The sequence below is a fragment of the Entelurus aequoreus genome, linkage group LG27 (assembly GCF_033978785.1).
Source record: "Entelurus aequoreus isolate RoL-2023_Sb linkage group LG27, RoL_Eaeq_v1.1, whole genome shotgun sequence".
Lineage (NCBI taxonomy): Eukaryota > Metazoa > Chordata > Actinopteri > Syngnathiformes > Syngnathidae > Entelurus > Entelurus aequoreus.
In genome coordinates this window covers 9,745,233-9,769,407 of record NC_084757.1, presented here as the reverse complement: position 1 = coordinate 9,769,407, position 24,175 = coordinate 9,745,233, and the positions used below count along the sequence as shown (strand labels likewise).

The window sequence follows — 24,175 nt, the reverse complement described above, 5'->3', positions numbered from 1 at the left end:
AATACTACATTGCATCATACTTTTGACTTCATACTTCAAGTACACTTCACTTTGTGTATGAAAACTACATTATATCATACCTTTTACTTCATACTTGCACCAAGTACACTTCACTTTGTGTATGAATGCTACATTACATCACACTTTTTACTTCATACTTCTAGTACTCTTCACTTTGTGTTTGAATACTACATTACATCATACTTTTGACTTCATACTTCAAGTACACTTCACTTTGTGTTTGAATACTACATTACATCATAGTTTTTACTTCATACTTCCACCAAGTACACTTCACTTTGTGTATGAATACTACATTACACCATACTCTATACTTCACATTTCAAGTACACTTCACTTTGTGTATGAATACTACATTACACCATACTCTATACTTCACATTTCAAGTACACTTCATACTTCCACCAAGAAGTACACTTTGGTTGATTGTGAGAAAGATGCATGCACCGTAGTTGATAGTCAAAGATCATGTTGCACGAGTGCCGCTGACACGGGGGGTCTGCGGTTGATTGTGAGAAAGATGCATGTACCGTAGTTGATAGTCAAAGACCATGGTGCACGAGTGCCGCTGACACGGGGGGTCTGCGGTTGATTGTGAGAAAGATGCATGTACCGTAGTTGATAGTCAAAGATCATGTTGCACGAGTGCCGCTGACACAGGGGGCTGCGGTTGATTGTGAGAAAGATGCATGTACCGTAGTTGATAGTCAAAGATCATGTTGCACGAGTGCCGCTGACACAGGGGGCTGCGGTTGATTGTGAGAAAGATGCATGTACCGTAGTTGATAGTCAAAGATCATTGTGCACGAGTGCCGCTGACACGGGGGGCTGCGGTTGATTGTGAGAAAGATGCATGTACCGTAGTTGATAGTCAAAGATCATGTTGCACGAGTGCCGCTGACACAAGGGGCTGCGGTTGATTGTGAGAAAGATGCATGTACTGTAGTTGACAGTCAAAGAGCATGGTGCACGAGTGCCGCTGACACAGAGGGTCTGCGGTTGATTGTGAGAAAGATGCATGCACCGTAGTTGATAGTCAAAGATCATGGTGCACGAGTGCCGCTGACACAGAGGGTCTGCGGTTGATTGTGAGAAAGATGCATGTACCGTAGTTGATAGTCAAAGATCATGGTGCACGAGTGCCGCTGACACAGAGGGTCTGCGGTTGATTGTGAGAAAGATGCATGTACTGTAGTTGACAGTCAAAGAGCATGGTGCACGAGTGCCGCTGACACAGAGGGTCTGCGGTTGATTGTGAGAAAGATGCATGTACCGTAGTTGATAGTCAAAGATCATGTTGCACGAGTGCCGCTGACACAAGGGGCTGCGGTTGATTGTGAGAAAGATGCATGTACTGTAGTTGACAGTCAAAGAGCATGGTGCACGAGTGCCGCTGACACAGAGGGTCTGCGGTTGATTGTGAGAAAGATGCATGCACCGTAGTTGATAGTCAAAGATCATGGTGCACGAGTGCCGCTGACACAGAGGGTCTGCGGTTGATTGTGAGAAAGATGCATGTACCGTAGTTGATAGTCAAAGATCATGGTGCACGAGTGCCGCTGACACAGAGGGTCTGCGGTTGATTGTGAGAAAGATGCATGTACCGTAGTTGATAGTCAAAGATCATGGTGCACGAGTGCCGCTGACACAAGGGGCTGCGGTTGATTGGGAGAAAGATGCATGTATCGTAGTTGATAGTCAAAGAGCATGGTGCACGAGTGCCGCTGACATAGGGGTCTGCGGTTGATTGTGAGAAAGATGCATGTACCGTAGTTGATAGTCAAAGATCATGTTGCACGAGTGCCGCTGACACAAGGGGCTGCGGTTGATTGTGAGAAAGATGCATGTACCGTAGTTGATAGTCAAAGATCATGTTGCACGAGTGCCGCTGACACAAGGGGCTGCGGTTGATTGTGAGAAAGATGCATGTACCGTAGTTGATAGTCAAAGATCATGTTGCACGAGTGCCGCTGACACAAGGGGCTGCGGTTGATTGTGAGAAAGATGCATGTACTGTAATTGACAGTCAAAGAGCATGGTGCACGAGTGCCGCCGACACAGAGGGTCTGCGGTTGATTGTGAGAAAGATGCATGCACCGTAGTTGATAGTCAAAGATCATGGTGCACAAGTGCCGCTGACACAGGGGGCTGCGGTTGATTGTGAGAAAGATGCATGCACCGTAGTTGATAGTCAAAAATCATGGTGCACGAGTGCCGCTGACACAGAGGGTCTGCGGTTGATTGTGAGAAAGATGCATGCACCGTAGTTGATAGTCAAAGATCATGGTACACGAGTGCCGCTGACACAGGGGTCTGCGGTTGATTGTGAGAAAGATGCATGTACCGAAGTTGATAGTCAAAGATCATGGTGCACGAGTGCCGCTGACACGGAGGGTCTGCGGTTAATTGTGAGAAAGATGCATGTACCGTAGTTGATAGTCAAAGAGCATGGTGCACGAGTGCCGCTGACATAGGGGTCTGCGGTTGATTGTGAGAAAGATGCATGTACCGTAGTTGATAGTCAAAGAGCATGGTGCACGAGTGCCGCTGACACAGGGAGCTGCGGTTGATTGTGAGAAAGATGCATGCACCGTAGTTGATAGTCAAAGATCATGGTGCACGAGTGCCGCTGACACAGGGGGCTGCGGTTGATTGTGAGAAAGATGCATGCACCGTAGTTGATAGTCAAAAATCATGGTACACGAGTGCCGCTGACACAGAGGGTCTGCGGTTGATTGTGAGAAAGATGCATGCACCGTAGTTGATAGTCAAAGATCATGGTGCACGAGTGCCGCTGACACAGAGGGTCTGCGGTTGATTGTGAGAAAGATGCATGCACCGTAGTTGATAGTCAAAGATCATGGTACACGAGTGCCGCTGACACAGGGGTCTGCGGTTGATTGTGAGAAAGATGCATGTACCGTAGTTGATAGTCAAAGATCATGGTGCACGAGTGCCGCTGACACAGGGGGCTGCGGTTGATTGTGAGAAAGATGCATGCACCGTAGTTGATAGTCAAAAATCATGGTGCACGAGTGCCGCTGACACAGAGGGTCTGCGGTTGATTGTGAGAAAGATGCATGTACCGTAGTTGATAGTCAAAAATCATGGTGCACGAGTGCCGCTGACACGGAGGGTCTGCGGTTGATTGTGAGAAAGATGCATGTACCGTAGTTGATAGTCAAAGATCATGTTGCACGAGTGCCGCTGACACAGGGGTCTGCGGTTGATTGTGAGAAAGATGCATGCACCGTAGTTGATAGTCAAAGATCATGGTGCACGAGTGCCGCTGACACGGAGGGTCTGCGGTTGATTGTGAGAAAAACGAAGGTAGCATGAAAATAAAGTTGACGCGGCACCAAGGTGAAGTGCGTAGTAAGCAAAGCAGCGAAGGGGGCGGGGCTTGTGAGATATTTACTTGGTGCGGCCATCACTTCCTGCTGCTGCAACTCTGCAAACATGGTGGCATACACGGGACAAGATGGCGGTGAAACGCGCTGACAAACAGCAGATGGAAGACACGAGCGGCCACCAGCATGAGTGCTACCTGGGAATGGCAGGTACACGAGTGCCGTTCTCGTCGATAAAGTGACCGCCGGCATTCAACACCCAGCGATGGTGGAGGGACAAGAGGGCGTGTCTGGCGGTTGTGGGCGTGTCTTTCCCGTCTTGGCGGTCTGCGTTCTTCAGTGGGGAGAACTCGTCCTCCCTCAGTACCTCGTACACCACAAACGTCCTGACACACATACACAGTAGTTACTAGTAGTAGTTAGTTACATGGAGTACTAGTACTAGTAGTTGTTTTAGGTACTAATAATAGTAATAGGTAGTAGTTCTCAGTACCTCGTACACCACAAACGTCCTGACACACATACACAGTAGTTACTAGTAGTAGTTAGTTACATGGAGTACTAGTACTAGTAGTTGTTTTAGGTACTAATAATAGTAATAGGTAGTAGTTCTCAGTACCTCGTACACCACAAACGTCCTGACACACGTACACATTAGTTACTACTAGTTGTTACATTAAGTACTAGTAATAGTAGTAGTTAGTTACATTAAGTACTAGTAATAGTAGTAGTTAGTTACATTAAGTACTAGTAATAGTAGTTGTTTTAGGTATTAATAATAGTCATAGGTAGTTCTCAGTACCCCGTATACCACAAACGTCCTGACACACGTACACATTAGTTACTACTAGTTGTTACATTAGTTACTAGTAGTAGTTAGTTACATGAAGTACTAGTAATAGTAGTTGTTTTAGGTACTAGTAATAGTAGCAGGTAGTAGTTTTCAGTACCTTGTACACCACAAACGTCCTGACACACGTACACATTAGTTACTACTAATTGTTACATTAAGTACTAGTAGTAGTTAGTTACATGAAGTACTAGTAATAGTAGTTGTTTTAGGTACTAGTAATAGTAGCAGGTAGTAGTTTTCAGTACCTTGTACACCACAAACGTCCTGACACACGTACACATTAGTTACTACTAATTGTTACATTAAGTACTAGTAGTAGTTAGTTACATGAAGTACTAGTAATAGTAGTTGTTTTAGGTACTAGTAATAGTAGCAGGTAGTAGTTTTCAGTACCTTGTACACCACAAACGTCTTGACACATGTACACATTAGTTACTAGTAGTAGTTAGTTACATGAAATACTAGTAATAGTAGTTCATTTAGGTATTAATAATAGTAGTAGGTAGTAGTTCTCAGTACCTCTTACACCACAAACTTCCTGACACATGTACACATTAATTACTAGAAGTAGTTAGTTACATGAAGTACTAGTAATAGTAGTTGTTTTAGGTACTATTAATAGTAGCAGGTAGTCGTTCTCAGTACCTCGTACACCACAAACATCCTGACACACATACACATTAGTTACTATTAGTAGTTAGTTACATGAAGTACTAGTAATAGTGGTTTTTTTAGGTACTAGTAATAGTAGTAGGTAGTAGTTCTCAGTACCTCGTACACCACAAACGACCTGACACATGTACACATTAGTTACTAGTAGTAGTTAGTTACATGAAGTAATAGTAGTTTTTTTAGGTACTAGTAATAGTAGTAGGTAGTAGTTCTCAGTACCTCGTACACCACAAACGTCCTGACACACGTACACATTAGTTACTAGTAGTAGTGATTTACAATAAGTACTAGTAATAGTAGTTGTTGTAGGTACTAGTAATAGTAGTAGGTAGTAGTTCTCAGTACCTAGTACACCACAAATGTCCTGACACACGTACACAGTAGTTACTAGTAGAAGTTAGTTACATGAAGTACTAGTAATAGTAAATGTTTTAGGTACTAGTAATAGTAGTAGGTAGTAGTTCTCAGTACCTCGTACACCACAAATGTACTGACACACGTACACAGTAGTTACTAGTAGAAGTTAGTTACATGAAGTACTAGTAATAGTAGTTGTTTTAGGTACTAGTAATAGTAGCAGGTAGTAGTTCTCAGTACCTCGTACACCACAAACGTCCTGACACATGTACACATTAGTTACTAGTAGTAGTTATTTACAATAAGTACTAGTAATAGTAGTTGTTTTAAGTACTAGTAATAGTAGTAGGTAGGAGTTGTGGGATGATATATCATCCCTACAAGCCTGTTTCGCAGGTACATATATGTATATGTATATATATATACATATATATATACATATATATATATATATATATATATATATATATATATATATATATGTATATATATATACATATATATACATATATATATATATATATATATATATATATATATATATATATGTATATATATATACATATATATATACATATATATATATATATATATATATATATATATATATATATATATATAAATAATAAACACATACATATATAGTAAGTCAGTCATAATAGTTAATATTACATAGTAGTAAGTTAAGCGTTAGTAGTAAGTTAGTAGTAATAGTTAGCAGTGAGTTAGTAGTATGGTTAATAGTGCATTAGTAATAGTTAAGTGTAGTAAGTTAGTTGTAATAGTTAATATTAAGTAGTAGTAAGTTAGTAGTAAGTTAATAGTAAAAGTTAGTAGTAAGTTAGTTATAATAGCTAATAGTAAGTAGTAGTAAGTTGGTAGTCAGGTAATAGTAAGTTAGCAGTAGAATTAATAGTACATTAGCAATAGTTAGTTGCAGTAAGTTAGTTATAAGTTATTATTATGTAATAGTAAGTTAGTAGTAAGTTAGTAGTATAGTTAATAGTACATTATCAATAGTTAATCATTGTAAGTTAGTCATAATAGTTAACAGTAATAGTACATAGTAAGTAGTAGTAGGTTAGTAGTAAGTTAGTAATAATAGGTAGTAGAAAACTTTGCTTACTTACTTGGCAAACTGGAAAATGTCAAAGACAAACTTTTCCATTTTGATTCCGTTTGGTTTGTCAGGCGTGACCAGTTGACCTTTGTCGTCCACAAAAGGAATCTTCTTGTGGGCCACATGGTGCTGAAGACTTGGTTCATACTTCCTGTACGGACATATGACAACTTGTGAAAACTTCTTCTTCTTCTTCTTGGTGAAAACATATTGACAATATTTATCTGCATCCTGGACTATGCTACAAGATGGCCGCCGAGTCATGTTTGATGCTACAAGATGGCCGCCGAGTCATGTTTGATGCTACAAGATGGCCACTGAGTCATGTTTGATGCTACAAGATGGCCGCCGAGTCATGTTTGATGCTACAAGACGGCCGCGGAGTCATGTTTGATGCTACAAGACGGCCGCGGAGTCATGTTTGATGCTACAAGACGGCCGCGGAGTCATGTTTGATGCTACAAGACGGCCGCCGAGTCATGTTTGATGCTACAAGACGGCCGCCGAGTCATGTTTGATGCTACAAGACGGCCGCTGAGTCATGTTTGATGCTACAAGACGGCCGCTGAGTCATGTTTGATGCTACAAGACGGCCGCCGAGTCATGTTTGATGCTACAAGACGGCCGCCGAGTCATGTTTGATGCTACAAGACGGCCGCTGAGTCATGTTTGATGCTACAAGACGGCCGCCGAGTCATGTTTGATGCTACAAGACGGCCGCCGAGTCATGTTTGATGCTACAAGACGGCCGCGGAGTCATGTTTGATGCTACAAGACGGCCGCCGAGTCATGTTTGATGCTACAAGATGGCCGCCGAGTCATGTTTGATGCTACAAGACGGCCGCCGAGTCATGTTTGATGCTACAAGAAGGCCGCCGAGTCATGTTTGATGCTACAAGACGGCCGCTGAGTCATGTTTGATGCTACAAGATGGCCGCAGAGTTATATTTGATGCTACAAGACGGCCACCGAGTCATGTTTGATGCTACAAGACGGCCGCCGAGTCATGTTTGATGCTACAAGACGGCCGCTGAGTCATGTTTGATGCTACAAGATGGCCGCAGAGTTATATTTGATGCTACAAGACGGCCGCCGAGTCATGTTTGATGCTACAAGACGGCCGCCGAGTCATGTTTGATGCTACAAGACGGCCGCTGAGTCATGTTTGATGCTACAAGATGGCCGCTGAGTCATGTTTGATGCTACAAGATGGCCGCTGAGTCATGTTTGATGCTACAAGATGGCCGCTGAGTCATGTTTGATGCTACAAGACGGCCGCTGAGTCATGTCTGATGCTACAAGACGGCCGCCGAGTCATGTTTGATGCTACAAGATGGCCGCTGAGTCATGTTTGATGCTACAAGACTGCCGCCGAGTCATGTTTGATGCTACAAGACGGCCGCCGAGTCATGTTTGATGCTACAAGATGGCCGCTGAGTCATGTTTGATGCTACAAGAAGGCCGCCGAGTCATGTTTGATGCTACAAGACGGCCGCGGAGTCATGTTTGATGCTACAAGATTGCCGCTGAGTCATGTTTGATGCTACAAGATTGCCGCTGAGTCATGTTTGATGCTACAAGACGGCTGCCGAGTCATGTTTGATGCTACAAGATGGCCGCTGAGTCATGTTTGAGTGAAAAAATGGGAGTAATATTTTTAGAAATCATGTTGATGTCATGTTGACAGTGGAGTACAGTCCAAAGTGATCGATACTTCCTAGAACTTTCCTGCGAGCTTAAAGTCATGATAGCAGAGAAGGTTGCGAGAGAAACTTACTCCACGACATCTTTGAGAAAGGAGAAGGTGAAAAAGTGGTTGGCTATATTCCCGGCGCTGAACATCAGGCGTCCATCAGCGCTTCTCTTCTGGGCCGTTTCCATGGTGATCTCGCTGTACTCCACCACCTGATACTTGCCGTCCACCTTGCAAACCACGCCCACCGCCTCTGTCGGGTTGCACTTCTCCACCACCTGCAGCAGAAATGATCATCTTCCACGTTTCTACACGTCCTCAAAGGCAACACAAACATTTCAAAATCTACTAAAACGATTTGGAAACCTGCTGCAACTTGTTTGGCAAAGAAGAAATGCTCACTAACACAGATTTAGACACATTTGTCAACAATATTTGGTCTTTTGTGTATATAGTCAACGTTTGACATCTTCGACTTCAACTCATGAACAATGGCAGCAATGATATTTTTGTTTAGTATATGTAAATATACTGAGGTGGTCCCCATGCCAATATTTTGGTAGCGGTGCCAAAATGTATTTCGATACTTTCAAAATAAAGGTGAGCCCAAACAAAACATCATTATTGCCTTTATTTGAACATAACATTTTCTGATACATGAAACATAAGTTGGTTATTGCAAGTAAAGAAGAATGTTGTCATAAAATAAGATGTTGAACATACTAAACAACTTGTCTTTTAGTAGGATGTAAATTAACAACTTGTCTTTTAGTAGGATGTAAATAAACAACTTGTCTTTTAGTAGGATGTAAACAAACAACTTGTCTTTTAGTAGGATGTAAACAAACAACTTGTCTTTTAGTAGAATGTAAATTAACAACTTGTCTTTTAGTAGGAAGTAAACAATCAACTTGTTCTTTTAGTAGGAAGTAAACAAACAACTTGTATTTTAGTAGGAAGTAAACAAACAACTTGTCTTTCAGTAGTAAGTTAACAGACAACGTGTCTTTTAGTAAGAAGTAAACAAACAACTAGTCTTTTAGTAGGAAGTAAACAAACAACTTGTTCTTTTAGTAGTAAGTAAACAACTTGTTCTTTTAGTAGGAAGTAAACAAACAACTTGTCTCTTAGTAAGAAGTAAACAAACAAATTGTCTTTTAGTAGGAAGTAAACAAACAACTTGTCTTTTAGTAGGAAGTAAACAGACAACTTGTCTTTTAGTAGGATGTAAATAAACAACTTGTCTTTTAGTAGGATGTAAATAAACAACTAGTCTTTTAGTAGGAAGTAAACAACTTGTGTTTTAGTAGGAAGTAAAAAACAACTTGTCTTATAGTAGTAAGTAAACAAACAACTTTTCTTATGGTAGTAAGTAAACAAACAACTTGTTTTTAGTAGAAAGTAAACAAACAACTAGTCTTTTAGTAGGAAGTAAACAACCTGTCTTTTAGTAGGAAGTAAACAAACAACTAGTCTTTTAGTAGGAAGTAAACAAACAACTAGTCTTTTAGTAGGAAGTAAACAAACAACTAGTCTTTTAGTAGGAAGTAAACAAACAACCTGTCTTTTAGTAGGAAGTAAACAAACAACTAGTCTTTTAGTAGGAAGTAAACAAACAACCTGTCTTTTAGTAGGAAGTAAACAAACAACTAGTCTTTTAGTAGGAAGTAAACAAACAACCTGTCTTTTAGTAGGAAGTAAACAAACAACTTGTCTTTTAGTAGGAAGTAAACAAACAACTAGTCTTTTAGTAGGAAGTAAACAAACAACTAGTCTTTTAGTAGGAAGTAAACAAACAACTAGTCTTTTAGTAGAAAGTAAACAAACAACTAGTCTTTTAGTAGGAAGTAAACAAACAACCTGTCTTTTAGTAGGAAGTAAACAAACAACTAGTCTTTTAGTAGGAAGTAAACAAACAACTTGTCTTTTAGTAGGAAGTAAACAAACAACCTGTCTTTTAGTAGAAAGTAAACAAACAACTAGTCTTTTAGTAGGAAGTAAACAAACAACTAGTCTTTTAGTAGGAAGTAAACAAACAACTAGTCTTTTAGTAGTAAGTAAACAAACAACTTGTCTTTCAGTAGTAAGTAAACAAACAACTTGTCTTTTAGTAGGAAGGAAACAAACAACTAGTCTTTTAGTAGGAAGTAAACAAACAACTTGTCTTTTAGTAGGAAGGAAACAAACAACTAGTCTTTTAGTAGGAAGTAGACAAACAACTTGTCTTTTAGTAGGAAGTAAACAAACAACTTGTTCTTTCAGTAGTAAGTAAACAAACAACTTGTCTTTTAGTAGGAAGTAAACAAACAACTTGTTCTTTTAGTAGGAAGTAAACAAACAACTTGTCTCTTAGTAAGAAGTAAACAAACAAATTGTCTTTTAGTAGGAAGTAAATAAACAACTTGTCTTTTAGTAGGAAGTAAACAACTTGTGTTTTAGTAGGAAGCAAAAAACAACTTGTCTTATAGTAGTAAGTAAACAAACAACTTTTCTTATGGTAGTAAGTAAACAAACAACTAGTCTTTCAATAGGAAGTAAACAAACAACTTGTCTTTTAGTAAGAAGTAAACAAACAACTTGTCTTTTAGTAGGAAGTAAACAAACAACTTGTTCTTTTAGTAGGAAGTAAACAAACAACGTGTATTTTAGTAGGAAGTAAACAAACAACTTGTCTTTTAGTAGGAAGTAAACAAACAACTTTACTTATGGTAGTAAGTAAACAAACAACGTGTATTTTAGTAGTAAGTAAACAAACAACTTGTCTCTTAGTAGGAAGTAAACAAAAAACTTCTCTTTTAGTAGTAAGTAAACAAACAACTAGTATTTTAGTAGTAAGTAAACAAACAACTTGTCTTTTAGTAGTAAGTAAACAAACTAGTCTTTTAGTAGTAAGTAAACAAACAACTCGTCTCTTAGTAGGAAGTAAACAAACAACTTCTCTTTTAGTAGTAAGTAAACAAACAACTTCTCCTTTAGTAGAAAGTAAACAAACAACTTGTCTTTTAGTAGGAAGTAAACAAACAACTTGTCTTTTAGTAGTAAGTAAACAAACAACTTCTCTTATAATAGTAAGTAAACAAACAACTAGTCTTTTAGTAGTAAGTAAACAAACAACTTGTCTTTTAGCAGGAAGTAAACAAACAACTTGTCTTTCAGTAGTAAGTAAACAAACAACTTGTCTTTTAGTAGGAAGGAAACAAACAACTAGTCTTTTAGTAGGAAGTAAACAAACAACTTGTCTTTTAGTAGGAAGGAAACAAACAACTAGTCTTTTAGTAGGAAGTAGACAAACAACTTGTCTTTTAGTAGGAAGTAAACAAACAACTTGTTCTTTCAGTAGTAAGTAAACAAACAACTTGTCTTTTAGTAGGAAGTAAACAAACAACTTGTTCTTTTAGTAGGAAGTAAACAAACAACTTGTCTCTTAGTAAGAAGTAAACAAACAAATTGTCTTTTAGTAGGAAGTAAACAAACAACTTGTCTTTTAGTAGGAAGTAAACAGACAACTTGTCTTTTAGTAGTAAGTAAACAAACAACTTGTCTTTTAGTAGGATGTAAATAAACAACTTGTCTTTTAGTAGGAAGTAAACAACTTGTGTTTTAGTAGGAAGCAAAAAACAACTTGTCTTATAGTAGTAAGTAAACAAACAACTTTTCTTATGGTAGTAAGTAAACAAACAACTAGTCTTTCAATAGGAAGTAAACAAACAACTTGTCTTTTAGTAAGAAGTAAACAAACAACTTGTCTTTTAGTAGGAAGTAAACAAACAACTTGTTCTTTTAGTAGGAAGTAAACAAACAACGTGTATTTTAGTAGGAAGTAAACAAACAACTTGTCTTTTAGTAGGAAGTAAACAAACAACGTGTATTTTAGTAGGAAGTAAACAAACAACTTTACTTATGGTAGTAAGTAAACAAACAACGTGTATTTTAGTAGTAAGTAAACAAACAACTTGTCTCTTAGTAGGAAGTAAACAAAAAACTTCTCTTTTAGTAGTAAGTAAACAAACAACTAGTATTTTAGTAGTAAGTAAACAAACAACTTGTCTTTTAGTAGTAAGTAAACAAACAACTAGTCTTTTAGTAGTAAGTAAACAAACAACTCGTCTCTTAGTAGGAAGTAAACAAACAACTTCTCTTTTAGTAGTAAGTAAACAAACAACTTCTCCTTTAGTAGAAAGTAAACAAACAACTTGTCTTTTAGTAGGAAGTAAACAAACAACTTGTCTTTTAGTAGTAAGTAAACAAACAACTTCTCTTATAATAGTAAGTAAACAAACAACTAGTCTTTTAGTAGTAAGTAAACAAACAACTTGTCTTTTAGCAGGAAGTAAACAAACAACTTGTCTTTCAGTAGTAAGTAAACAAACAACTTGTCTTTTAGTAGGAAGGAAACAAACAACTAGACTTTTAGTAGGAAGTAGACAAATAACTTGTCTTTTAGTAGGAAGTAAACAACTTGTCTTTTAGTAGGAAGTAAACAAACAACCTGTCTTGTAGTAGGAAGTAAACAAACAACTTGTTTTTAGTAGAAAGTAAACAAACAACTAGTCTTTTAGTAGGAAGTAAACAACCTGTCTTTTAGTAGGAAGTAAACAAACAACTAGTCTTTTAGTAGGAAGTAAACAAACAACTAGTCTTTTAGTAGGAAGTAAACAAACAACCTGTCTTTTAGTAGGAAGTAAACAAACAACTAGTCTTTTAGTAGGAAGTAAACAAACAACCTGTCTTTTAGTAGGAAGTAAACAAACAACTTGTCTTTTAGTAGGAAGTAAACAAACAACTAGTCTTTTAGTAGGAAGTAAACAAACAACTAGTCTTTTAGTAGGAAGTAAACAAACAACTAGTCTTTTAGTAGAAAGTAAACAAACAACTAGTCTTTTAGTAGGAAGTAAACAAACAACCTGTCTTTTAGTAGGAAGTAAACAAACAACTAGTCTTTTAGTAGGAAGTAAACAAACAACTTGTCTTTTAGTAGGAAGTAAACAAACAACCTGTCTTTTAGTAGAAAGTAAACAAACAACTAGTCTTTTAGTAGGAAGTAAACAAACAACTAGTCTTTTAGTAGGAAGTAAACAAACAACTAGTCTTTTAGTAGGAAGTAAACAAACAACCTGTCTTTTAGTAGAAAGTAAACAAACAACTAGTCTTTTAGTAGGAAGTAAACAAACAACTAGTCTTTTAGTAGGAAGTAAACAAACAACCTGTCTTTTAGTAGGAAGTAAACAAACAACTAGTCTTTTAGTAGGAAGTAAACAAACAACTTGACTTTTAGTAGGAAGTAAACAAACAACCTGTCTTTTAGTAGAAAGTAAACAAACAACTAGTCTTTTAGTAGGAAGTAAACAAACAACTAGTATTTTAGTAGGAAGTAAACAACCTGTCTTTTAGTAGAAAGTAAACAAACAACTAGTCTTTTAGTAGGAAGTAAACAAACAACTAGTCTTTTAGTAGGAAGTAAACAAACAACCTGTCTTTTAGTAGGAAGTAAACAAACAACTTGTCTCTTAGTAGGAAGTAAACAAACAACTTGTCTTTTAGTAGGAAGTAAACAAACAACTTGTTGTTTTAGTAGGAAGTAAACAAACAACTAGTCTTTTAGTAGGAAGTAAACAAACAACTTGTCTCTTAGTAGGAAGTAAACAAACAACTTGTCTTTTAGTAGGAAGTAAACAAACAACTTGTCTTTTAGTAGGAAGTAAACAAACAACCTGTCTTTTAGTAGGAAGTAAACAAACAACTTGTCTCTTAGTAGGAAGTAAACAAACAACTTGTCTTTTAGTAGGAAGTAAACAAACAACTTGTCTTTTAGTAGGAAGTAAACAAACAACTTGTCTTTTAGTAGGAAGTAAACAAACAACTAGTCTTTTAGTAGGAAGTAAACAAACAACTTGTCTTTTAGTAGTAAGTAAACAAACAACCTGTCTTTTAGTAGTAAGTAAACAAACAACTTCTCTTATAGTAGTAAGTAAACAAACAAAGGATCCTAATTAGTCTGCTGACGTATGCAGTAACATATTGTGTCATTTTATTTTGTCATCTACTTGTTCATTTCCTGTTAATATCTGCTCACTTCCTGTTTTAACATGTTCTATCTACACTGTAATAATCACTTATTCTTCTCTTCTTTGATACTTGACGTAAGTTTTGGTGATACCAAATAGTTCCAGGATCGTACATTGGTCATCATTAAAGTTCTCCAGTGTCCAGGGACAGAGTTCATGACTTTATAAACAATAACAAATATGACAAAAGATTTTGTGATAGTAAAACATATCAATGTAATAATTGATATATACTATCGACTAGTATCGTAACAGTGGATATTTGTATAGATCCATGTGTTTACATGGACCATGTGGTTAGCTATTGTATCCTCCTACGTTGTGTAGTGAAGCATGTTTAGCTATTCCTCCAGTGATAATGGTACATGTAAGAAACGTACTTTATTTGTCGACATGGAGGCCAGGATTAGTCCTTGAGAAGTAGCTAAAACACTGTGGAGGGACGTTAGCCACTAGCAAGCTAACAATTATGAAAATACCTCTTTCAGAGCGGCGCTTCATAGTGTATCAGTAATGTAGTATAAATGTAATGTAGTATAAAAGTAATGTAGTATAAATGTAGTGTAGTATAAATGTAGTGTAGTATAAATGTAATGTAGTATAAAAGTAATGTAGTATAAATGTAGTGTAGTATTAATGTAATGTAGTATAAATGTAATGCAGTATAACTGTAATGTTGTATAAAAGTATTGTAGTATAAAAGTAGTGTAGTATTAAAGTAATGCATAATCAAATTATTGTAGTACAAAAGTAATGTAGTATACAAGTAGTGTGGTATGAAAGTAATGTAGTATAAAAGTAATGCATAATCAAATTTGTGTAGTATAAAAGTAATGTAGTATACAAGTAGTGTAGTATAAAAGTAGTGTAGTATAAAAGTAATGTAGTATAAAATAGTGCAGTATAAAAGTAATGTATTATAAAAGTAGTGTAGTATGAAGTAGCGTGGTATAAAAGTAGTGTAGTATAAAAGTAATGTAGTATAAAATAGTGCAGTATAAAAGTAATGTATTATAAAAGTAGTGTAGTATGAAGTAGTGTGGTATAAAAGTAGTGTAGTATAAAAGTAATGTAGTGTAAAAGTAATGTAGTATAAAAGTAGTGTAGTATAAAAGTAATGTATAATAAAATTAGTGTAGTATAAAAGTAATGTCGTATAAAAGTAGTGTAGTATAAAAGTAATGTAGTATACACATAGTGTAGTATAAAAGTAGTGTAGTATAAAAGTAATGTAGTATAAAAGTAATGCAGTATAAACATAATGTATAATACAAGTTGTGTAGTATAAAAGTAATGTATAATAAAAGTAGTGTAGTATAAAAGTAGTGTAGTATAAAAGTAATGTATAATAAAAGTAGTGTAGTATAAAAGTAATGTATAATAAAAGTAATGTATAAAATTAGTGTATAATAATAGTAGTGTAGTACAAAAGTAATGTAAAATAAAAGTAATGTATAATAAAAGTAGTGTATAATAAAAGTAGTGTAGTATAAAAGTAATGTATAATAAAATTAGTGTATAATAAAAGTAGTGTAGTATAAAAGTAATGTAGTATAAAAGTAATGTATAATAAAAGTAGTGTATAATAAAAGTAGTGTAGTATAAAAGTAATGTATAATAAAATTAGTGTATAATAAAAGTAGTGTAGTATAAAAGTAATGTAGTATAAAAGTAATGTATAATAAAAGTAGTGTATAATAAAAGTAATGTAGTATAAAAGTAATGTATAATAAAATTAGTGTATAATAAAAGTAGTGTAGTATAAAAGTAATGTATAATAAAAGTAGTGTATAATAAAAGTAATGTATAATAAAAGTAGTGTAGTATAAAAGTAGTGTAGTATAAAAGTAGTGTATAATAAAATTAGTGTAGTATAAAAGTAATGTAGTATAAAAGTAATGTAAAAGTTGACCTTAGCGCCGCAGTCAGCATCTTTCTGCACACAGAAGCCCACAAATGCTGGGTCAGCAACTTTGACCAGGATGTTGTCCACACAGTACACGTGGATGTACTCCACCCCCATCTCCTGCATGTGATCCAACACGCCCTGGTTCTTCAAGGCTCGGTACAGACCTCCATTGCCGTCTGGAACACACATCAGGCTGTCCTGAAGCCCAGATCTAAGACGGGACAGAGGAGAACCAGGACCTTACCGGGAGCCATGGACACCTTGCTTCTGCTCTCCAGGATCATCTTGCCCTGGTAGTCCATGGCGGGCAGCATGCCCTGCTGGAAGAAGATCACGTTCTTCTTGTCCAGACCAAAGTACTTATGGCGGGAGAAGAACTCCTCCGTGGATTCCATGGTCCTGCCGCTGGTCATGATGTACCTGAAGGCAACACACCAGGAATCACTATGTACATGAAGGCAACACGCAAGGAATCACTATGTACCTGAAGGCAACACGCAGGGAATCACTATGTACCTGAAGGTTACACGCAAAGAATCACTATGTACCTGAAGGCAACACACAAGGAATCACTATGTACCTGAAGGCAACACGCAGGGAATTACTATGCACGTGAAGGTTACACGCAAAGAATCACTATGTACCTGAAGGCAACACACAAGATATCACTATGTACCTGAAGGCAACACGCAGGGAATTACCATGCACCTGAAGGCAACACGCAAATAATCACTATGCACCTGATTGAGACACACCGGGAATCACTATGTACCTGAAGGCAACACACAAGGAATCACTATGTACCTTAAGGTTACACGCAAAGAATCACTATGTACCTGAAGGCAACACGCAGGGAATTACTATACACCTGAAGGCAACACGCAAAGAATCACTATGTACCTGAATGAGACACGCAGGGAATCACTATTCACCTGAAGGCAACACGCAAAGAATCACTATGTACCTGAATGAGACATGCAGGGAATCACTATGTACCTGAAGGTTACACGCAAATAATCACTATGTACCTGAAGGAGACACGCAAAGAATCACTATGTACCTGAAGGCAACACACAAGTAATCACTATGTACCTGAAGGCAAGACGCAAAGAATCACTATGTACCTGAAGGCAACAAGCAAATAATCACTATGTACCTGAAGGCAACACGCAGGGAATTACTATGCACCTGAAGGCAACACGCAAAGAATCACTATGTACCTGAATGAGACACGCAGGGAATCACTATGTACCTGAAGGCAACACGCAAAGAATCACTATGCACCTGAAGGCAACACACACAAAGTATCACGATGTACCTGAAGGCAACACACAAGTAATCACTATGTACCTGAAGGCAACACGCAGGGAATTACTATGCACCTGAAGGCAACACGCAAAGAATCACTATGTACCTGAATGAGACACGCAGGGAATCACTATGTACCTGAAGGCAACACGCAAAGAATCACTATGCACCTGAAGGCAACACACACAAAGTATCACGATGTACCTGAAGGCAACACACAAGTAATCACTATGTACCTGAAGGCAACACGTAAAGAATCACTACGTACCTGAAGGCAACACGCAAATAATCACTATGTACCTGAAGGCAACACGCAGGGAATTACTATGCACCTGAAGGCAACACGCAAAGAATCACTATGTACCTGAATGAGACACGCAGGGAATCACTATGTACCTGAAGGCAACACGCAAAGAATCACTATGCACCTGAAGGCAACACACACAAAGAATCACTATGTACCTGAAGGCAACACACAAGTAATCACTATGTACCTGAAGGCAACACGCAAAGAATCACTATGTACCTGAAGGCAACACGCAAATAATCCCTATGTACCTGAAGGCAACACGCAGGGAATTACTATGCACCTGAAAGCAACACGCAAAGAATCACTATGTACCTGAATGAGACACGCAGGGAATCACTATGTACATGAAGGCAACACGCAAAGAATCCCTATGCACCTGAAGGCAACACACACAAATAATCACTATTTACCTGAAGGCAACGCACAAGGTATCACTATGTACCTGTAGGCAACACGCAAAGAATCACTATGTACCTGAAGGCAACATGATAAAAAAGGTTGATACGGATATGTCAACATGCCAAATATGGGCGTGGATAATGGACATGGCTAATAACTGGTCGGTATTTAACCAAAATATGTACCTGAAGGCAACACACATGGAATCACCAAGTACCTGAAGGCAACATGATAAAAAAGGTCGATACGGATGTACGTCAACATGCCAAATATGGGCGTAGATAATGCGCCTGGCCAATAAGCGGTCCAGCACTAACCAAAATATGTACCTGAAGGCAACACGCAAGGAATCACTATGTACCTGAAGGCAACACGATAAAAAGGTTGATAGGGATATACGTCATCATGCCAAATATGGGCGTGGATAATGGGCCTGGCTAATAACTGGTCGATCTCTAACCAAAATATGTACCTGAAGGCAACACAATAAAAAAGGTTGATAGGGATATACTGTATGTCAACATGCCAAATATGGGCGTGGATAATGGGCCTGGCTAATAACTGGTCGATCTCTAACCAAAATATGTACCTGAAGGCAACACAATAAAAAAGGTTGATAGGGATATACTGTATGTCAACATGCCAAATATGGGTGTGGATAATGGGCCTGGCTAATAACTGGTCGATCTCTAACCAAAATATGTACCTGAAGGCAACACAATAAAAAAGGTTGATAGGGATATACTGTATGTCAACATGCCAAATATGGGCGTGGATAATGGACCTGGCTAATAACTGGTCGATCTCTAACCAAAATATGTACCTGAAGGCAACACAATAAAAAAGGTTGATAGGGATATACTGTATGTCAACATGCCAAATATGGGCGTGGATAATGGACCTGGCTAATAACTGGTCGATCTCTAACCAAAATAAACATTAAATATTGAATGTTTGCCTTTCAAGCTAAGAGTGAAAGTGTTTCTTTGTCACGTGTTTGCATGGTGTCCTCGAACGCACCACGGGAAGGTTGCCAGATAGTCACAGGTGAGTCCACCATGTGGCACGGTTGCAGATCTCACCATGGAATGGAACACTTGTTGAGATGTTTCTCCTCAGCCAGCTGCTGCAGCTTGATGATACGCTCCGCCTGGATCTGAAAAAGTGTTTTATGTGACGGCAGCCCCACGTCAAACATTCCTTTGGGGTACGACACGCCCAGACGGCTTCCTTGACCTCCTGCCAGCAACACCACTGCCACTTTGCCCTCCGAGATGCACCGCATACCTGAGAAGAACACAATATCAGATTTATTATCATCCTCCTATGTATCAGATTTATTATCATCGTCATATGAGTCAGATTTAATATCATCCTCATATGTATCAGATTTATTATCATCATCATATGTATCAGATTTATTATCATCCTCTTATGTATCATATTTATTATCATCATCATATGTATCAGATTTATTATCATCGCCATATGTATCATATTTTTATCATCATATGTATCATATTTATTATCATCGTCATATGTACCATATTTATTATCATCGTCATATGTATCAGATGTATTATTATCATCATGTGTATCATATTTATTATCATCGTCATATGTATCATATTAATTATCATCATCATATGTATCATATTAATTGCCATCATTATATGTATAATATTCATTAACTTACTTAATAAAGTTTTACAATATAACTAAAACAATTCTTACTTACTAAGGTTTTACAATACAACAAACAATTCTTACTAATGTTTTACAATACAACTAAAACAATTCTTACTTACTAAAGTTTTACAATATAACTAAAACAATTATTAGTTACGAAAGTTTTACAATACAACTAAAACAATTCATACATACTAAAGTTTTACAATATAACTAAAACAATTCTTACTTACTAAAGTTTTACAATATAACTAAAACAATTATTAGTTACTAAAGTTTTACAATATAACTAAAACAATTATTAGTTACTAAAGTTTTACAATACAACTGAAACAATTCATACTTACTAAGGTTTTACAATATAACTAAAACAATTCTTACTTACTAAAGTTTTACAATATAACTAAAACAATTATTAGTTACTAAAGTTTTACAATACAACTGAAACAATTCATACTTACTAAGGTTTTACAATATAACTAAAACAATTCATACATACTAAAGTTTTACAATATAACTAAACCACTTCTTACTTACTAAAGTTTTACAATACAACTAAAACAATTCTTACTTACTAAAGTATTACAATATAACTAAAACAATTCTTACTTACTAAAGTTTTACAATATAACTAAAACAATTCTTACTAAAGTTTTACAATATAACTAAAACAATTCTTACTTACTAAAACTTCACAATATAACTAAAACAATTCTTACTTACTAAAGTTTTACAATATAACTAAAACAATTATTAGTTACTAAAGTTTTACAATACAACTAAAACAATTCTTACTTACTAAAGTTTTACAATACAACTAAAACAATTCTTACTAACTAAAGTTTTACAATACAACTAAAACAATTCATACATACTAAAGTTTTACAATATGACTAAAACAATTCTTACTTACTAAAGTTTTACAATATAACTAAAACAATTCTTACTTCCTAAATCTTCACAATATAACTAAAACAATTCTTACTTACTAAAGCGTCCCATGTGTGATGTCTGTAGGAGTGTTTTCATGCATATTTGTACGTACTATCTTAATGTATTGACGCTAGAGTCGTTAGCATTAGCTAACATGCTAACAGGTTTACGAGTGTCTGTGTAAGCATTATTAACTTACAATGACATTATTTTTCTATTGTTTCACTTTCACAAATTCCTCAGTAAATTCACCAAAACGTCACTGTGGAGTTATTGAGTAAGTTTAGCTGATTGGAGAGCTAGTCGGGAGTGGACCACTCTTCTTATAGAGTCTGTTTAGCTGATTGGAGAGTTAGTCGGGAGTGGACCACTCTTCTTATTGAGTCTGTTTAACTGATTGGAGAGTTAGTCGGGAGTGGACCACTCTTCTTATTCAGTCTGTTTAACTGATTGGAGAGTTAGTCGGGAGTGGACCACTCTTCTTATTGAGTCTGTTTAACTGATTGGAGAGTTAGTCGGGAGTGGACCACTCTTCTTATTGAGTAAGTTTAGCTGATTGGAGAGCTAGTCGGGAGTGGACCACTCTTCTTATTCAGTCTGTTTAACTGATTGGAGAGTTAGTCGGGAGTGGACCACTCTTCTTATTGAGTCTGTTTAACTGATTGGAGAGTTAGTCGGGAGTGGACCAATCTTCTTATTGAGTCTGTTTAACTGATTGGAGAGTTAGTCGGGAGTGGACCACTCCTCTTATTGAGGCTGTTTAGCTGATTGGAGAGCTAGTCGGGAGTGGACCACTCTTCTTATTCAGTCTGTTTAACTGATTGGAGAGTTAGTCGGGAGTGGACCACTCTTCTTATTCAGTCTGTTTAACTGATTGGAGAGTTAGTCGGGAGTGGACCACTCTTCTTATTGAGTCTGTTTAGCTGATTGGAGAGTTAGTCGGGAGTGGACCACTCTTCTTATTGAGTCTGTTTAACTGATTGGAGAGTTAGTCGGGAGTGGACCAATCTTCTTATTGAGTCTGTTTAACTGATTGGAGAGTTAGTCGGGAGTGGACCACTCTTCTTATTCAGTCTGTTTAACTGATTGGAGAGTTAGTCGGGAGTGGACCACTCTTCTTATTGAGTCTGTTTAACTGATTGGAGAGTTAGTCGGGAGTGGACCAATCTTCTTATTGAGTCTGTTTAACTGATTGGAGAGTTAGTCGGGAGTGGACCACTCCTCTTATTGAGGCGGTTTAGCTGATTGGAGAGCTAGTCGGGAGTGGACCACTCTTCTTATTCAGTCTGTTTAACTGATTGGAGAGTTAGTCGGGAGTGGACCACTCTTCTTATTCAGTCTGTTTAACTGATTGGAGAGTTAGTCGGGAGTGGACCACTCTTCTTATTGAGTCTGTTTAGCTGATTGGAGAGTTAGTCGGGAGTGGACCACTCTTCTTATTGAGTCTGTTTAACTGATTGGAGAGTTAGTCGGGAGTGGACCAATCTTCTTATTGAGTCTGTTTAACTGATTGGAGAGTTAGTCGGGAGTGGACCAATCTTCTTATTGAGTCTGTTTAACTGATTGGAGAGTTAGTCGGGAGTGGACCACTCTTCTTATTCAGTCTGTTTAACTGATTGGAGAGTTAGTCGGGAGTGGACCAATCTTCTTATTGAGTCTGTTTAACTGATTGGAGAGTTAGTCGGGAGTGGACCACTCTTCTTATTCAGTCTGTTTAACTGATTGGAGAGTTAGTCGGGAGTGGACCACTCTTCTTATTGAGTCTGTTTAACTGATTGGAGAGTTAGTCGGGAGTGGACCACTCTTCTTATTGAGTCTGTTTAGCTGATTGGAGAGTTAGTCGGGAGTGGACCACTCTTCTTATTGAGTCTGTTTAGCTGATTGGAGAGTTAGTCAGGAGTGGACCACTCTTCTTATTGAGTCTGTTTAACTGATTGGAGAGTTAGTCGGGAGTGGACCACTCTTCTTATTGAGTCTGTTTAGCTGATTGGAGAGTTAGTCAGGAGTGGACCACTCTTCTTATTGAGTCTGTTTAACTGATTGGAGAGTTAGTCGGGAGTGGACCACTCTTCTTATTGAGTCTGTTTAACTGATTGGAGAGTTAGTCTGGAGTGGACCACTCCTCTTATTGAGTCTGTTTAACTGATTGGAGAGTTAGTCTGGAGTGGACCACTCCTCTTATTGAGTCTGTTTAACTGATTGGAGAGTTAGTCAGGAGTGGACCACTCTTCTTATTGAGTCTGTTTAACTGATTGGAGAGTTAGTCGGGAGTGGACCACTCTTCTTATTGAGTCTGTTTAACTGATTGGAGAGTTAGTCTGGAGTGGACCACTCCTCTTATTGAGTCTGTTTAACTGATTGGAGAGTTAGTCGGGAGTGGACCACTCTTCTTATTGAGTCTGTTTAACTGATTGGAGAGTTAGTCGGGAGTGGACCACTCCTCTTATTGAGTCTGTTTAACTGATTGGAGAGCTAGTCGGGAGTGGACCACTCTTCTTATTGAGTCTGTTTAACTGATTGGAGAGTTAGTCGGGAGTGGACCACTCCTCTTATTGAGTCTGTTTAACTGATTGGAGAGCTAGTCGGGAGTGGACCACTCTTCTTATTGAGTCTGTTTAACTGATTGGAGAGTTAGTCGGGAGTGGACCACTCCTCTTATTGAGGCTGTTTAGCTGATTGGAGAGCTAGTCGGGAGTGGACCACTCTTCTTATTCAGTCTGTTTAACTGATTGGAGAGTTAGTCGGGAGTGGACCACTCTTCTTATTCAGTCTGTTTAACTGATTGGAGAGTTAGTCGGGAGTGGACCACTCTTCTTATTGAGTCTGTTTAGCTGATTGGAGAGTTAGTCGGGAGTGGACCACTCTTCTTATTGAGTCTGTTTAACTGATTGGAGAGTTAGTCGGGAGTGGACCAATCTTCTTATTGAGTCTGTTTAACTGATTGGAGAGTTAGTCGGGAGTGGACCAATCTTCTTATTGAGTCTGTTTAACTGATTGGAGAGTTAGTCGGGAGTGGACCACTCTTCTTATTCAGTCTGTTTAACTGATTGGAGAGTTAGTCGGGAGTGGACCAATCTTCTTATTGAGTCTGTTTAACTGATTGGAGAGTTAGTCGGGAGTGGACCACTCTTCTTATTCAGTCTGTTTAACTGATTGGAGAGTTAGTCGGGAGTGGACCACTCTTCTTATTGAGTCTGTTTAGCTGATTGGAGAGTTAGTCGGGAGTGGACCACTCTTCTTATTGAGTCTGTTTAACTGATTGGAGAGTTAGTCGGGAGTGGACCAATCTTCTTATTGAGTCTGTTTAACTGATTGGAGAGTTAGTCGGGAGTGGACCAATCTTCTTATTGAGTCTGTTTAACTGATTGGAGAGTTAGTCGGGAGTGGACCACTCTTCTTATTCAGTCTGTTTAACTGATTGGAGAGTTAGTCGGGAGTGGACCAATCTTCTTATTGAGTCTGTTTAACTGATTGGAGAGTTAGTCGGGAGTGGACC

At 37.6% G+C, this 24,175-nt stretch overlaps 1 protein-coding gene across 2 annotated transcripts in view; it reads right to left on the bottom strand.

Annotated features, from left to right (window-relative positions):
- uap1 (UDP-N-acetylglucosamine pyrophosphorylase 1) overlaps positions 1-24,175 on the bottom strand; it is a 39,584-nt gene that overhangs the window by 5,376 nt on the left and 10,033 nt on the right. Inside the window, exons 3-9 of one of the 2 annotated variants that reach the window (XM_062039217.1) lie at positions 19,140-19,344; positions 16,285-16,460; positions 16,044-16,216; positions 8,151-8,344; positions 6,384-6,524; positions 3,569-3,757; positions 3,440-3,472 (exon numbers count right to left, since the gene is read on the bottom strand). In XM_062039217.1, the coding sequence (XP_061895201.1) occupies positions 3,440-3,472; positions 3,569-3,757; positions 6,384-6,524; positions 8,151-8,344; positions 16,044-16,216; positions 16,285-16,460; positions 19,140-19,344 (1,111 nt within the window). The remainder of the gene's footprint in view (positions 1-3,439; positions 3,473-3,568; positions 3,758-6,383; positions 6,525-8,150; positions 8,345-16,043; positions 16,217-16,284; positions 16,461-19,139; positions 19,345-24,175) is intronic. The other variant, XM_062039218.1, reaches the window with a different exon arrangement.